At 41.1% G+C, this 16642-nt stretch overlaps 2 protein-coding genes across 2 annotated transcripts in view; one reads left to right on the forward strand and one right to left on the reverse strand.

Annotated features, from left to right (window-relative positions):
- Nucleotides 1-16642, reverse strand: part of LOC306838780 (uncharacterized protein) — a 56763-nt gene that overhangs the window by 18973 nt on the left and 21148 nt on the right. The window lies entirely within an intron of this gene.
- mvp (major vault protein) lies at nucleotides 1050-15946 on the forward strand. The gene is made up of 17 exons (XM_079367134.1): nucleotides 1050-1204; nucleotides 4133-4311; nucleotides 5218-5413; nucleotides 5940-6063; nucleotides 6538-6669; nucleotides 6801-6895; nucleotides 7283-7519; nucleotides 8813-8938; nucleotides 10671-10904; nucleotides 11106-11341; nucleotides 11428-11625; nucleotides 12130-12274; nucleotides 12470-12681; nucleotides 12872-12988; nucleotides 13217-13343; nucleotides 13648-13836; nucleotides 14527-15946. The coding sequence occupies exons 2-17, from the start codon at nucleotides 4148-4150 to the stop codon at nucleotides 14656-14658; spliced, it is 2664 nt and encodes an 887-aa protein (XP_079223260.1). The 5' UTR covers nucleotides 1050-1204; nucleotides 4133-4147; the 3' UTR covers nucleotides 14659-15946.

Consider the following 16642-nt stretch of genomic DNA (forward strand, 5'->3'; position numbering starts at 1 on the left):
GGGTTAGAATTTTTTTCTTTTTTTGCCTTCCCTGCAATACTTGCTGTATATTTTATGGAGCACCTTATATTGTGCACACAGTTTATTATAATGTGTGCACAAGACATTGTGCTAAATCTCTCTGACCTCCTCAACTGTCACACTCCTTCCCATATAGCCTCTGTTCTTCTGTCTCCAACACACACAGAATCAAGCAAACCCGTTTTCTTTTTCAAACTTGAGAGAAACTGGGTCAGTGTGCTAAAAACATGAAAGAAATATTTGTATAGAAGTTGTAAAATGGCTAAATTGTTATTTCAAACAAAGATGTCAGCATGGGTCATGATATTCCCTATCCGGACATCTCTAAAAATGAGCAGACAGTACATACATACATTTACATTTTCATTTTTCATTGATAACATCTTTTCAGAACCTGCCTAAACTCTTCTTTTTTTTAGGCATGTACATACATTTCCAGGTAATGCTTAAATTTTGACTTATTTGTTTTTAACCTGTTTAATGTTGGTATTTTCGTTTCTTACTGTAATTTATTTTCATCTGTTTACTTTGAACTATTACAGGCTTTATGAGTAGCCTACCTGAGCATATACCTAATGATCCATGAATACATTTGTAAGACAGTAAAACAGAGGACAAAATGTGAAAATAGTTCTGTCACAACTAAAGTACCGTTATTGGTTGGACAGACACAGAAAAAGGTTTTTGGCATTAAGGGGAGCTGTTGCTCAGGGTTTTATTATTATTGTATTAATCCAATAAAGTTTAAACTTTTGACGCATAATTCGGATGCATTACCAAGAAACTACCAGCAGATGTCGCCGTTTCTCCATGTGAACATGAGGTACATGATATACTACACTCGAGGTGTAGTATATAAGCCACTGTGTCAATAACATTTTACAGACTGATGAGGGAGCGTATTTCACTTTTGTGTAGCCCTTCTTGCCTTTGTGGTTGTGACCTTTTCATTCTGCTTCCGTCCCTGTGACGTGCGGTTTGACTCTGTAAGTCGAGTTACTGTAAACCACGTGACTTCTGCTCCATCTTCCGGGATCACAACAACAGCAGTAACCGCCCCTCTAATCATTGTGCAGCTGTCGCGTTAGTCCAGTGAAGTTTCCACCAGGGAAACCATCGTCAGTGTGTGTGGACTTAACCTGCCTATCTCCAGCACCCTTCTGCTTCCCCTCCCGAGGACAAGGTAAGAATCCAGGCACCTTTCAGCTGTAGTCAGAACCTCCTTCTGAAATGTGTAACTCCATATCTTTGTTCCATAATACAAATAATGACGCATGAAACAAAAACACATTCATGATTTCTTTAAGACTTAGACAACAAACTCGTATTCGGCGTGCTCCTGATAACCAGGGCATGACTTAAAAACCAGAAAATCACAACTTTTAAATCCAAATGAGTGCAGAGAGGCGAGAGGAATAAATAAACATAAGCCATGTCTGAAGCTATGAACATCTGCATTTGTTTTGTACACGCAGCTTTAAATACCACATTACACTGCTCATTTGTTATGCAAATCGTGGACAATTCTCAAATAAGAAAACATTGTTTAAAAGTTAGCAGAAGAATCAGAAAACAAGCCCTATGCAATAATGAAGTATCCTATATGAGCAGCTGTCAGAGCTCTCTGTTTAGTCAGTGTTTACATGAAGAACAGAACCATCTTGCTGCCACACCTGCAATGCAGCCTGGACGAGCTGATGCCATGAAGGCTACTTTGCACACCAGAACAAACGCATTATCATTGAGGAAGAAGAAAGGCTCCTCCCATCTTTGCTGTTCTTCCTTGTTCCCCACATGACTGAAATATGACTCAGCACTGCCCCATGATAAACTTGATCCAGAATCTGTTCTGACGCACACGCCTACCAGTCATAAAGAGCCATGGTGAGGAAGATAAACAACACAAACTGTTTACACAAAAGTGATTTTAGTGCTTTGAAAGGCATTGTTTCCAACGTTGGAACAAGACACTCATTATATAGGACAGGTATTTCCTGGTTGAGAATTGAACCCTGGAATCATTAACCATTATTTCTTTACTCAGACACCTGAATCCAGTTCAACATGTTTGTCTTCATGTCATTGTGCTGTTTGATGCACTGTTGGAAAAAAAACAACAGAATTATTATATTTGGATCTGTTTGTTTTTAACTTGTTTAGCGGATTAAATGCAGTAAATATCAGACGGATGCTCTGTGCCAAAAAACAGGTGTCACAGGTGCTCAGGCAGGGCAATTAATTGAATCTCTCGAAGCTGAGACCATCTGGAGAAGAAGAAGTAGGTCTGATGCATCCCTCCTCTGAAGTGTAGGATTGGGGACTGAACGTCAAAGTACACTCTGTTAGACTAAGAAGAAATGTTTCGCTTCTTTCTCAAAGATACTTTTTTTTAAAAGCCGAACATAACTTTGGGTTTCATGTTTTAAATTCTGCACGTCTATTGAAAATCAGCTGCAGATGGGCTCTCACTGTAACCTGAGGGAATGAAGCACCATGTTCAAATAGAGAACTTATTGAAGGAACGCGTTCATGTAAAGGCAGATTCGACTGCATGAGCACAGTGAGATTATTTTACACCCAACAAGCTGACAAAAAATGTCACCACTTCTCTCTTCATACACTTTGTGAGAGTGGCACTCAGGTATGTGTGCACACAGACACACCTGCTACACAAAACACAGGACAAAGAATGAGAAGAGATGGATGGTCCTGTCACTATCCACACAGAGTTTTCTGCTTGTAAAAACAGAAGAGTAAATAAAGACAGGATAGATGACTCCCAGAGGAGGACAATAGTGTACACTCACTGAAGTAAAATAAAGGCACTTCAGTCTTTTGATGCCCCTTAGTACACTCAGTAGTACGCTTGTAGTCCTGTAACACGAGGGAAATATTGTACCCTGCTCTACAGTCTGTAAGTAGATTTCCATTATCTACATACCTATGTATAATAGTATTGTATTTGATTGATCTGCCCTGCATTTTATGAACATATTAATGTCAACATTTGCTGCTGCTGAAAATGAGCAATTTAATCCATCAGTAGTCAATATGTATTGATTGAATGCATTTCCTTCCATGCAAGAAGCAGCTCTTTGATTTGTGTTGAGACCGGAGTTTTATTAAGATGTAGGTTTATTTCTTCTTGTTATTTTGGAGAAAGAGAGAGCCTGAAAACTGTAAAACAAATATTGATTACTGATCTTCACTAAGTTCAAAGTCTTCGTCTTGTCAACTTTCCACATGTGCTGGACATACAGAAGAATCAAAAAAAAAAAATTCTCTAAACCATGGTGTAAACTAACAGTGGAAAGATTTTATATTTTAAATATATACAAATAAAAATACAGATAAAGGATAAAAAATACAGATTTTTCAAGAAAAAAAAGTCCTGGAGGTAATACATTGGCAAATGTAATAAGTAAGTATAAGTGTTTTCTTCACTTGCACAGTTTCTCCTCCTGTTGCATTCAGCACACTTTGTGTTGCTGACTAAGAAATGTACCCTGGAAGTTTATCACATTGGAAAATCTATTAAAATCAATCCATGGAGGGTTTTTTGTTTTTTTTTAGATCATATTTTTTAGAATTTTTTTATATATATATATATATATATATATAAAAAAATTCTAAAAAATATATATAATATTAATATAATATATAATATAATATAATATAATAAAATATATATAAATATATATATATATATATATATATATATATATATAAAATATTTAGCAATGAATAGAAAGAAAAAGCAGGTTCAACCATGGAATTGAATGGGGGTTTGTACCTCTACCTGGTAGAGACGGCGGCCATCTTGTTTTTACTGATTTTGTGGGTTTTCATTTTGCGATACAAATACTTTTTAAAATTTGGGAATTGAGACACAGTATTTGGACTGTGTGGTTTTACTTCTATACTTGCCTAAAAGACTTTAGTACTTCCTTCACAACTGCCAGAAAACATAATAAAGGCACCTAAACGTGTTCTTCTTCTATTCTGCTCCACCCCCCCCCCCCTCTCTCTCACTCACACACACACTCTGTCTCTCTCTCTCTCTCTCTCTCTCTCTCTCTCTCTCTCACTCACTCTCTCTCTCTCTCTGCAGCATTTAGTTGACATCATGTCTAAGAAAGGAGGAAAAAGCGGGCCGGAGTTTGAGGGGCCAGTTGATGCTTCAATCATCCGCATCCCGCCTCATCATTATATCCATGTGCTGGACCAGAACACCAACATCGCCCGGGTGGAAATTGGACCGCTCACCTACATCCGCCAGGACAATGAGAGGTCAGCAACTAAACTCCAAACTTTCCCTCCAGGTCTCAAAAGAAATAATGAATCCTCTGATGGTAACTATAAGTGACAACAAAATATGTGTATAGTTTTTAGTAAATTGAAGTGAGATGCTGAAACACCACACTGACGCGTACCTCCAAATCTTCCCCTGAAGAACGGAGACAAATGAGAAACACACGTCACTGAAGGGGAAACACACGGCATCAGTGAGGAGTCACTGCAGGCAAAAACTGAGGATCTTAATCCTAACAAAATGTGAGGAACCTTCCTCTGCTAACGTACGCATGCTCACGACAACTTCTAAAACTAAACTTGTCAACAGTCATAATAAAGGTAGAATTACAAACATTAGCCCACAATAAGAATGCTGCGTTAAAACTGATTAGAAACTTCATTAACTAGAGTAGCTGCTGATCAAATCTTCTGACCATTTGTGTCTCAATGAGTTATCACTGTTGCTGAGCTCTCTCATATCGGCCACACTTCTGCCACACACACTCAGTAGTGCACGCACACACATCAGTCCCTGAGATTATGCTCTTCTATCCGGCAGATAAAGGAAAGACTCATTGATTCACATATCACTCTGTGTCTACGCAGCGATTTTATCTGCATACAAGCAGAGAAATGCTCGCCAGGGCAGCTTTTGGAAACGTCACTCGAAGCGACCATCCAAGTATTGATTTCACTATTGAACTGTCTGGATAGGGTTTATTCTCGTCACGGGCTCCGTGTCTTTCCTTCCAGTCAGAAAGGAAACGTTGAGTTCTAAGATCACAGAACAGCTTCCATATCTCATGAGCTGTGAACGTTGCTTCAGTTCATGTTTCTGAGCTGCTCCTCCTCAAAGTAATGATTCGGTTTGTCTTCATGGTTTTCTTTCTATTAACTCCTCAGAGTTCTCTTCGCCCCGGTCCGGATGATCATGGTGCCGCCGCGTCACTACTGCGTGGTCCTCAACCCCGTCGCCCGCGACGATGCCAAGCAAGTCCTCTTCGACGAATCAGGTCAGGCCAAGCTCCGCCATGCTGACCTGGAGATCCGTCTGACCCGGGACCCGTTCCCCCTGTACCCCGGAGAGGAGATCCAACAGGTGTGAAAGAAAGCTCATCTGTCCCACTGGCTTGTTTTTTTTTTTACTTAAATACTTTATTGTCCATCTGAAGAAGATGCAGATCTGTAATGTTGCTCAGGATACAAAAATCCAAAGTCTGAGTCCAAAGACAACTATAAGAATTCTGCAGTTTATTGGAAGCAATATTACAGGAATATGTGTATCTATTTTTAATTTACCTTTTTCCTTTACTTCTTTTTGTTTCACACAATGAGTTAACTCAGTCATTGTCACTATAAATTCCATTGTGCCCGTGTTCCCCCAGCTTTTTGTTTTCCTCAATTTAAAATAATAAATGAACCTTTTATTCATGGGAAAATAGGCTGTGGTTAAGTGATTTAATTCTTGACAAATTGGCCCAAATAATTCACTTTTCATCTTAGAATAATGTGTGAAACAAAATATGCCAAAGGCGGTTACCAACTCTAAAGATGTTTACAGTTTAGTGAAGGCTTTCTTCTGCGTGATTTGGAAACACGTTTAACGGTCTGTGTTTGTGCATCAGGACGTGACTCCGCTGCAGATCGTGTATCCCGACACGGCGCTGCGTCTGCAGGCTCTGCTCGACTTCGAGGAGGAGGGAGGAGAGAAGAGAGTCGCTGGAGACCAGTGGCTGTTTGAAGGACCTGGTGTGTTTTCACTTTACACTGAAGTAAACTCTGCGCTCACATATACAGTATACATTACAATCATATTGGATCACAGTAATACTCAGTTGTTGCTGGTTTTACAGACTGTCCTGCTGTTGAGATATTAAATGATTCGTCTGTCTTTGTCCCACACAAAACAGCTGCTGAGTGCACTCATACTGTTAGTCAGCCCAACGTTACTAAAGATCTGTGACAGTAAGGAGTTGGCACCATGATCTTTAGCTCTGTAGCAACGTTTAAAACACTCTAATAAAGGCAAAAGGCAGAAAACATTTATTTATTTATTTTAAAAACAACTAAAACTGGGGGAGCTCCCCTGGTAGAGTGTAGGCCAATGTTTTTGTGCCATAGACCTTTTATTTATGTAACCTCAGAAGCATGAAGCGAGAGTGTACCTTTCTTAATTTAAACGTGTGATCATGTTCAGATTTGTAAAGTGTGTTCTTGGTGCAGGGACGTACATCCCCAAGAAGGAGGTGGCTGTTCTGGAGACAATCAAGGCCACAGTGATCCGAGAGAATCAGGCCATCAGACTGAGAGCCCGCAAGGAGGGAGTGGACAGAGGAGGAGTCCGCAGGGTCACAGGTAACACTCTCACAGACGCGCAAAACCAACCATTAAGTTTCTTACTAAGAAGAAAACATGTTCAGGACTGGCTCAGATGTTTAGGTAAGTTGGTGTGAGAGTTTCAAACTGAAGTGTGTTTGTGGTTTCAGGTGAGGAGTGGCTGGTCAGCAAGGTGGGAGCTTACCTACCAGGAGCTCACGAGGAAGTCATCGACATTGTGAACGCTTTTATCCTGACTGATAAGGTGACTCTTTCCCTTTATTTATATCCTTTTCTTCTCGGGCTGTAACTGGGATAGCTTTTGCTCCTAAATGGTTCCCAGTAAGGGATGGAAAATTCAAACTGCAATCACTTGATGATTTAAATGTGTAGATCTGATAAGCATGGAGAGGCATACGCTACGGTACTAGTCACATGTTTAAAGAGAATAAATAGTTAGTTCTTTAACCAATTGAACCAATTTTTAGAAACTATAAAATGTATTTTAAGAATCATGACATGTAATTGAAATCCAATAAAAAGTGTTTTGTGTCCAAACTGGTAAAAAGCTCATTAAAACTGGAGTACAGTCGAGCTTTTATTCACAAAAAGAACAAAAGTTTCACGAGTCGCCTCTTTGTGTTACTTTCAGAAAGCGCTCCATGTTCGCGCTCTGCGTCCTTTCAAAGATGCCGGTGGCCGGGAGCGTCGTACGGGGGAGGAGTGGCTCGTCACCATGGCTGACAGGGAAGCTCACATCCCCTCTGTGTCGGAGGAAGTGGTGGGGGTGGTGGATGTGACCACCCTGAGCAGCAGGCAGTACTGTGTGATTCTGGACCCGGTCGGACATGACGGGAAACCTCAGCTCGGACAGAAGAGGGTTGTTAAGGTGAGGAAAAGTGCCTGCCTTCATTTATCTCAAGAATATTTTTATTGAGTTTTTTACACATTTCCACAATGGGAGTACAAATATTCAGAGGTAGATAGCGGGTGTGTGTCAACTGTAAATCAGCAGAAATATACAGGTACACTTTTATCATTTGTACTGTACATGTAGGTACAAACGTACAGAGAGGATCCACATAGTTCACATCACACATCTACAGTTACTGGTCACTTTCTGTACCCCCACGCATCCTCAATCTGTAGAAATATGGCGTAAACAATTTTGAAAAAGAGCAAAGAAAGACACAAAACATAACATAGCATAACCAAACAAACGAACAAACCGCACACTGTCTGTTGCCTGGAGAAAGTCGGAAAGTTACAGAGCTAGAAGCCAGGTTATTTGAATGTTAAAAGATAAACAAGTCTGCTTTTATTTTTATACTATTTTACGTGTAAGGTAACCAAGATCTGGGACATTTAAGTTTACTCATGATTCTTAAAGTATTCCAGAAAAGGCCCCCACAGCTTTTCAAACTTAATAGTTGAGTTGCAGACTGAATAGCGAATCTTTTCGAGCTTTAGACAGGCCATAAGGTCTCTAAGCCACTGGGCGTGGGTGGGCGGAGCAGCATCCCTCCACCTTAGTAAAATGGCCCGCCTGGCCAGAAGTGACGCAAATGAGATTGTGCGGCGCTTACTGGGAGTGAAATGGTTGTCGTCGTCTCCTGTGGTGCCAAAAATAGCCAGCAGAGGATTAGGTTCTAAATTCAGATGAAGGCCTACCTTCATTTATTAAAAAATATATGTATTATAGTATTTTGATTTCATATGTACAGTCTATACACGTGTATATTTATAAGTTTTAAATTAGTTCACTAACATTTTGATTTTCAAGGTGCATTGTCTTTATAAAATGGATGAGATTTTGTACTTTTTTTTAAAAGAGAAAACAGAAGACAAAGAAAAATCTTCACGTTTTTCCTCCAAAGCATTACCTTCTGCATAAAGTTTAAACCATTTAAAGTCATGTTTTAATAATCGGGTGAGTTTAATTTAAAACATAGACTATGAAATCTTTAACTGTTTTATATGAAACAAATAGGTAACAATTTTTGGTTTCTTTTACTATGATCATGTTTTAAAGTGAATCAGTTCTCCTGCTACCTTCACGACTATAATCACATACATTGCTAATATTCTATACTGTGGTCTGCTCTGCAATAACATTTTAGGAATATACAACCAAACCTCTTAACGTTTTTTAACCTCTGGACTTCTTCCTTCTCTCTGTCAGGGTGAGCGTTCATTTTTCCTGCAGCCGGGTGAGTGCCTTGAACAGGGCATCCAGGACGTGTACGTGCTGTCAGAGGAAGAGGGCCTTGTGCTCCGAGCTGTGGAGGCATTCAATGACACCCTGGAGGTAAGAGACACTGATTGTTCATGCTTCACTGTGATTGGCTCAAACACGTCTTCGCTCAGCTCTTCGCTCTGTGTAACGAAATGACAGCTTGAGAAACTGAACAGTCCATGAACTGACTGCTTTATTTTTTTGACTTTCAAACTCAGCTCTGAAACACAAGTTGAAAATACGAAAGTAATCCAAGGCGTTTGGCGCGTTAAAATGATTAGCCAACTATTTTAAATGTTAGCCTACTATTTGAACATTGTGTGAAGCAGAATGCTAAGATGTGTGTTTGCTTAAAGCACTCTTGTTACCTGCCACACGATCTAATCCATCAGATGTTTTATATATGTATGTTGAACTCCTCTCTGTGAGGGAGTTATCGGAGCTCAGATGAATGAAGGGAGGAGCTGATACAACTTTGTACCTTCTGTGTACACTGACTGCTTGTAAAGCTGGTCTTTTGCAACCGGTTGACCAAAGATTATACAGGCAAGCTCCATGTTCATGCAGAGGTGTGTAAGGAAGTCAAATAAAACCGGTATGTTACAAGACAGACAACGTTTTTATAACTTCGGCCTTAAAGCACTAAATGAGGCGATAAGTCAGAGGTGTGTCTCCGCCGTCCCAGGTTTAAAGACCAAAGTCTTTGACAGCTTGAACACACCCTGCACAGATGATTGGTGTGTTCGGGTGTGTTCAGAGGTATGCTGAAACACCTGGAGCATGCTAGCTTATACACTTTGTTTGTGAACGAGCTTCCTCTTCCAAATACTAAAGTTCCTAATTCAGGACTATAAAGTTGATCAGTTAAAAATGGGGATCAGAGCTGTGTAACGTCTGCTTCGGTGGTTGAGCTGCAAAAAGCTTCCACTTTGAGCTTTTGAACATGAACAGGTACAGCTGCTGTGCCCTTTAAACACGCTGGCCTCTTTTTAAAGTACGTCAAACACGGTCACAAAAAGAGGTTACTACTGATCATAGATTAGATAAAACGTGGACATAGTCTCAGTGACGTTGACCCTGTTGGTTTCTGAGGAGAAATGTTGAAGCTCAACGACGGGGTTTGCCGTTTTGGAGAAATTATCTTCATCCAACTTTTGATCAATCTAACAGGCAAAGAGGCGCAACTCAGGCGAGCCTTAAGCCTCGTGGCAGACAGCGAGAGTCAGTCAAGCTCAAATGTATGCAAAACTCAAAACACATTTTTAACGAATTAAGTCATTAGCTATTGAGACCAGGTTAGTTGTTGTTTTTGTACTGTAAAAGCATTTATTTCTGCTGTAAATAATGGGTGTTTTAATATAGGATCCACAAAGGATTCCCCTGATTTGGGCTGCACTGTTTCCAATGTGTTGGAGGTTTCCTCTTGCCATGTGTTTTTCAGGCTTTGATGTTTGGGGAAAGAGGTGATTCTGCCCTTCACTGCACCATCTTCCCTTCCTAACCTGGCTAACCCATTATACCCCTACTCTGTTCTCTTCTTCTCTCCCTCCTTTACTTTTAATCGAACCCATCCCCTCCTGAATCCTTCATTAACTACATCCACCCTTTAAGTTTTCCTCTTATGTTTTGGTTTGCATCTCAGTGCCCCTCTCCTCCCCCCTCCCCTCCTCCTCCTCCTCCTTCTCCTCCTCCTCCTCACACTCCTTCTCCTCCACCTTCCTCCCTTCCTCCACCGCTCCAATGCATCGCCACGTTAACCCTTCTCTCCCTCCTCCACCTGTCTCTCCCCCGTTCTCTCTGCCAGCGCGACGAGGAGGAGGAAGAGGACGAGGACGAGGAGGCGGAGGAGGAGCGTCGGCAGGAGAGGGCGAAGCGCTCGCGGAGGAGCGGTGTCGTCCGTCGCCCCGGAGACCGCTGGATGCTGCGGGGTCCCATTGAGTATGTCCCACCTACTGCTGTGGAGGTGGTGCTGAGAAGACAAGCCATCCCACTGGACGAGAACGAGGGGATATACGTCCGGGACATCAAAACTGGAAAGGTAAGAGTCCAAGGGTTACCTGCTCTATGTGTAAGCTAACGGTCTCATTTGCTCTTCTAGAAAAATGCTCGCCTCGTCTCTATTTCTTCAAAGCTTCGAACTCTTGTGTTTTCCAATATTAAAACTCAAAGAAATACTGTTTATTATCAAGTGTTACAAATGTGGTAGTTCTCTCTGTTACAGTATCTTTCTTCCTCTTAGGTGCGAGCAGTGATCGGTCACACCTACATGCTGACCCAGGATGAGGAGCTGTGGCACAAGGAGCTTCCACCTAACGTGGAGGTCCTTCTGTCCTCTCATCGGGACCCGCTGGCTGACCGCTCAGACCGGAGCATCACCGGAGCGAGCGCAGCGAGGGACAAGACCAGAGTGGTCTCCTATAGGGTTCCCCACAACGCCGCAGTCCAGGTGTATGACTACAGAGAAAAGAAGGCCAGGTTGGAGTCAGATTGCGTGTCACGATGGAGGCGTGCGAGGGTCGAATGGACAGGCTGATTGTGGCGTTTTGGTTGTGATCTTTTAGAGTGGTGTTCGGACCAGAGATGGTGATGTTGGGACCTGATGAGCAGTTCACCGTGCTGTCTCTGTCGGGAGACAAACCAAAGAGAGCCAACGTCAACAAGGCGATCTGCCTCCTGCTCGGGCCCGACTTCTTCACCGACATCATCACCATTGAGACGGCCGACCACGCCCGCCTGCAGCTGCAGCTCTCCTACAACTGGTAGCCCATCAGAGAAAGACTTTATAAGGCTCTGCTCAGCACTTATACTCCAAAAGTCCAACTGCAAATAAAGTGAAATTACATCAGAGATTTATTACAATACATTATAGTTCAGGGACAACAAATCAGAAATAATAACCAGGTGAGAGAAAAACCTTAAAAATCTCTGCAACAGACGCCTGTTCAGTCTGTGTGTCAATGAGAGCAGAAATATGTGCTGCACTTCATGTCAGCTTAAATTATTTATGTAATAAAACATTTACGATATAATTCACTCAGTTTGCCTATAAGGTGCAACACGCTTAAACTCGTCCAACCGTTAATCTTCATTTCTTTTATGTTAAATACAGCTCAGAGAATGTTTTATATTATACGATACATTTATTATATTCTCACCTGTCCTCAAACTCGATGTAGAGGAAAAAGCCCTGCAGTTCAACATTGCCGAATGTGATCCTTCGCCCACTCCTCCTGTTTTTTTTTCTTTTCTTTTTTTCTTCTCAGGCACTTTGAGATCAAGTCTCCTGCGAACGCCGCTGATGCAGCCGCTCTGTTCTCAGTTCCCGACTTTGTTGGAGATGCCTGCAAAGCTATCGCCTCGCGTGTCAGGGGAGCTGTCGCCTCTGTGCAGTTTGATGATTTCCACAAGGTTAATATTTGAATTCCCTCTTGTCTTTTTAGTTTAATATTGTCAAATACAGAAGTAATTTGTTTTGTCCTAAAGGTATCTGAAACATGTTTTTAAGCAGCGTTCTGTTTCAAATTCGCCTGGAATGGTGAAAAAAACAACCTGGAAAGTCTTCAACACCAACCTGAGTTTTTGTTTTTTTTCGTTTGGTTGTAGAACTCAAACCGGATCATCTGCTCTTCAGTATTTGGCTTTGATGAAAAGCTGGCTCTTCGGTCCAACCTTCGTTTTAGCCAGAACAGGCTGACGATCAGCAGTGTGGACATTCAGTCTGTCGAGCCCGTCGACCAGAGGACCCGGGACGCCCTGCAGAAGAGCGTCCAGCTGGCCATCGAGATCACCACCAACTCCCAGGAGGCCGCTGCGAGGTGAGATAAACGCACGCACTAGTCTCTGTGAATTCTGTCAGCAGCTTGTAATCGACAAAAATAAAATTCAACCACTACATGCAAACATAAATGACATATCTGCCTTTTCTCTCAATGGCCACTCATTTCTGCCTTTTAAAAGTCATTTCTGCCTTGATTAAAATCGGTTGACGTAGTTTTCTATGTTCAGGCATGAGGCGGAGCGTCTTGAGCAGGAGGCTCGGGGGAAGCTGGAGAGGCAGAGGATCACTGACCAGGCTGAGGCTGAGAAAGCCAGGAAGGAGCTGCTGGAGCTGGAGGCACTCAGGTAAACACAGGAGTAATGGGTGAACTTGTGACCTCACATTTTAGACGGGAAACACTGCAGAGTCTGGCAAGAAAAATAAAAAAGGTTTGAACCTTTTTGCTGAAGTGTTTTCATTAGCAGTTTTTTTAACTAAATTCAGTCACTTTTGAGGCACAGTCTTTGTTTTTTTCAGGATAAATGGAAATAATTTCTGTTTGTAATCAAATAACCCACGTGTGTGTGTTTCAGTGCTGCGGTTGAGAGTACTGGAGCTGCGAAGGCAGAGGCTCAGTCTCGGGCCGAGGCAGCTCGTATTCAAGGAGAGGCAGCTGTCAACGAGGCCCAACTGAAGGCTGAAGCTCAGAGGATTGAAGCGGTATGACCTGACTCCTCATTTAACCTGGCCAATAAAACTCCTTTCCTGATACTTTACACACAGAACCACAGTCACTCTTTTTTAGTACTGAGCTACAGTTTTAAGACCTAAGGAACCATGATTCCCATACTTGGTTAAAACTATTACAATTAAGAGTACTAATCATAGAATAGCACACAACTGCTGGACCTTTTATCACATGCCTGGTGTTCTCTTAAGTGTAAAAAGCATTTAAGATATCAAGAGATGCGTGAAGGTAGTGTCGTACTTTTAACAAACCGTTTGTGTATTTGTGTGTGTTTAGGAGGCAGAGCTCCAGCGGCTGGCAAAGGCTCGTGAGCAGGAGCTGAACTACAAAAAAGAGATGGACAATCTGGAAGTGGAGAAGCAGAAGCGTTTGATTCATATCGAGAGCGAGCGCTTCAGTCAGCTGGTGCAGAATCTGGGCAGTGACACGTTGAAGGAGATGGCCCGAGCTGGGCCCGAGCTGCAGGTAAGACTAACTACTTTTTATTTCTGCCAACCAGTTATTACCGATGCACACACTACAGCTGCTAACTATTTACTACTAGTACTACTATTAGCATTGATCTAAATAATACTATTACTACTCATGACTGTTAGCTACCTCTAACCACAACTAGTTACTACAACAATTGGTAACACAGATATTACGAAAGATTACTTCTTCTAACTTCTGTTAGCTAGCAACAAGCTTGAACTTGTAACACCAGCTACTGCTATTAAAAACAATTACTAGTACTACTACTTGTGCTAACGTTCCTGTTAATAACACTTTCTTCTTAGACTACTAACAGTTATGACCGCTACATACTGGTTATTTTATAGCTGCTGCTACCTGCAGATACTGTAGATGATTTGGATGCTATTAAGTAGTTCAGCTAAACATGAGATAAGAAAAGACTAAACTAAGTATCTAAGTGTACTGTAAGTTGATGAGGTTAAAGTTGAGCATCTTTGAACATGCATTTAAATGAATCGATAACACGCATAACCTATCACTATATACAAGCTAAGAACAGCCAGCTTGTCATGATAAGATCTCAGGGGCATTACTTTTAATCTAAATCTGGTAAATATTTTAAAGAGAAAAATCCTTATTGGTTGTTTTATTATGAACTTTCCGTCTTGAAAATAGCCACCTGTTTTCTTTCTCTTCCAGGTGAAAATGCTGCAGGCTCTGGGGCTGAAGTCCACCCTCATCACTGATGGATCATGTCCCATCAACCTGTTCACTACTGCCAACGGCCTACTGGGGGCACTGCAGGGTCAGGGTCAGGGTCAGGGGCAGTAAAGGAGAGAGAAGAGAAGAAGATAGGGAACAAGAGAGAAAATATGTCCAAAAGTAAACCTCAATAAATGCTCTTTTTCTTAGACTTAGTCAAAGACAGGTGTTTCTGACATATGATGATGAACCAAGACAATGTGCCTTTTTTATGTAATTAAAGATGAAACTCACGACTTTGCAGCAGTTTAAAAACTCGACTGTGGTGAAGGATCACAGTTTGTAGCGAACCATCTTTAAAATACATCCGTGCAAAGATTTGCACTAATTAAAAAAACTGTCCAAATAATGTAGTTCTCAGGCCGGAACAGAAAAAAACAGCCAGGGCCTCAAATGTACACCACAATGTAACAGGAGATGATTGTAGTTGGTAAATTGGTCTATGAAAAGTGGTTCAAAGTCCTGTACCTTTCTACTATTACAAATCTATCTCTAAAGACATTTATAATAACGTCCAGTTATAAAATAAAATACACTTTACAAATGTTCCAAAACTGACAATGTAATCTGTTCTTCTTAAACTTTGTAGAGCGCTCAGATGAAAACATTAGCTTCTTTTAACAATAGTTTTAACCACAACTAACTACATTACCCAAGGTGCACCCTCTCAGATTCTGGTAAAGCGCTTCTGTTAAAACAGTTACTTCACTACCACTGTAAAGACATTGGTTTCTATGGCAACAGCACTCATGGGTTTTGTATTAAGCAACTCGTTAAGAAACCTAATTTCTTAGAAACAAAGCTCATATAATTCAAACTGACATGTTTCATTTATTCAGTAAGTGAGCATGAATGAAACTTTTAAATAAAGCAGGGATCCTTCACACGTTATCAACCTGTTAACACTGTAATGAATAAAGTGTACAAGTGTTTGTTTCAGATTCGCACTGACAAAATTCAGTCCTTTTCCTGTTTGTTTCTCGATATATTAAGTTGTTCATGTTATTTGTATCGCCCTCCTCTGTGTGACTTTTTGCACTTTAAGCTCCTCTGAAGAAATGAGAATTGGAGGTTTACTTTTGGACAAACAAACAGCATGAAACAGAATAAACCCTGTACAGCAAAAGAAGAATGTGCCTAAAGCAGTTGAGTCCTATAACCTGATAGCCAAAGATGTTAGTTTTTGCTTTGCACTATACAGAAGTTTCCAGACTGTGCTGATGTCTGATGTTTACATACGTGTGTGCTTTGGTGATAAAATAAAACTGCTACAGTTTAAATGCCTTTCTCTGTGCCCGAAGTGCTTCATAAAGTACTATGTTAAGCCATTAAAGTGCTACTGCTGATGCAGCCTAAATCTGTCTCTTCTGTAGTTTATGTTGTATGACACTGTGTGCTCGGCTTACACAAATGGGGGTCTAATTGACTGCTTTCAAAAAGTTTTAAAAGGGCTCTAGTAGGGGCCTAAAAATGGTCTTTAACCTGCTCTCTTGTTGAGCATCTTGAGGTAACTTTTGGTAGAAATTGGCACTTTACAAATGATTTACTGGTGGATTTGCTGAAGGGAGACTGTTATTTTAGTATACTTGTAATTTTGCGCCATGAGTAGATTAAAAATCGTGTTGCAACCACAACTGCACCCCCTCTCCTGTTTGTGCAACTGACCCCTGGTTGTTGGTGAATCCTTATTGGTGAGCAGCTACAGTGAAGAAATGAACCAATCTAAGGACAGAACCTGTCACCATCCAACCTTAAGAAGCTTGGTCAGACAAAAGTTTTGGCCTGGCTTTGTTTGATTTTAACTCGCTGCTGTGAGTCTAATTGAGTGTCTCTGTTTAATGTTGTGAATTGAACTAGTCCTGTCACAAGTGTTATGATGAAATCATTTAATAATTGCAAGAGTGTTGCAATTTCTCGTGTACTAACAGTCGCTTAATTCAGCTCACGTGTGCTATGCAAGCAATGTGATGCAAGTACTGTAGCTCTTGGCCACTTTGTCTTTTTCAAATGAGATATCAGATATCAGAAGCAAAAACCAAACTTAATTGTCCAA

Source organism: Symphodus melops (genome assembly GCF_947650265.1).
Source record: "Symphodus melops genome assembly, chromosome: 17".
In the NCBI taxonomy this organism is placed as follows: Eukaryota; Metazoa; Chordata; class Actinopteri; order Labriformes; family Labridae; genus Symphodus; species Symphodus melops.

Coding starts and splice junctions, on each gene's coding strand:
- mvp (XM_079367134.1), top strand. CDS start 4,148: ATGTCTAAGAAAGGAGGAAAAAGCGGGCCGGAGTTTGAGGGGCCAGTT. Junction 6,896..7,282: donor CTTTTATCCTGACTGATAAG/GTGACTCTTTCC, acceptor TGTTACTTTCAG/AAAGCGCTCCATGTTCGCGC. Junction 10,905..11,105: donor GGGACATCAAAACTGGAAAG/GTAAGAGTCCAA, acceptor TCTTCCTCTTAG/GTGCGAGCAGTGATCGGTCA.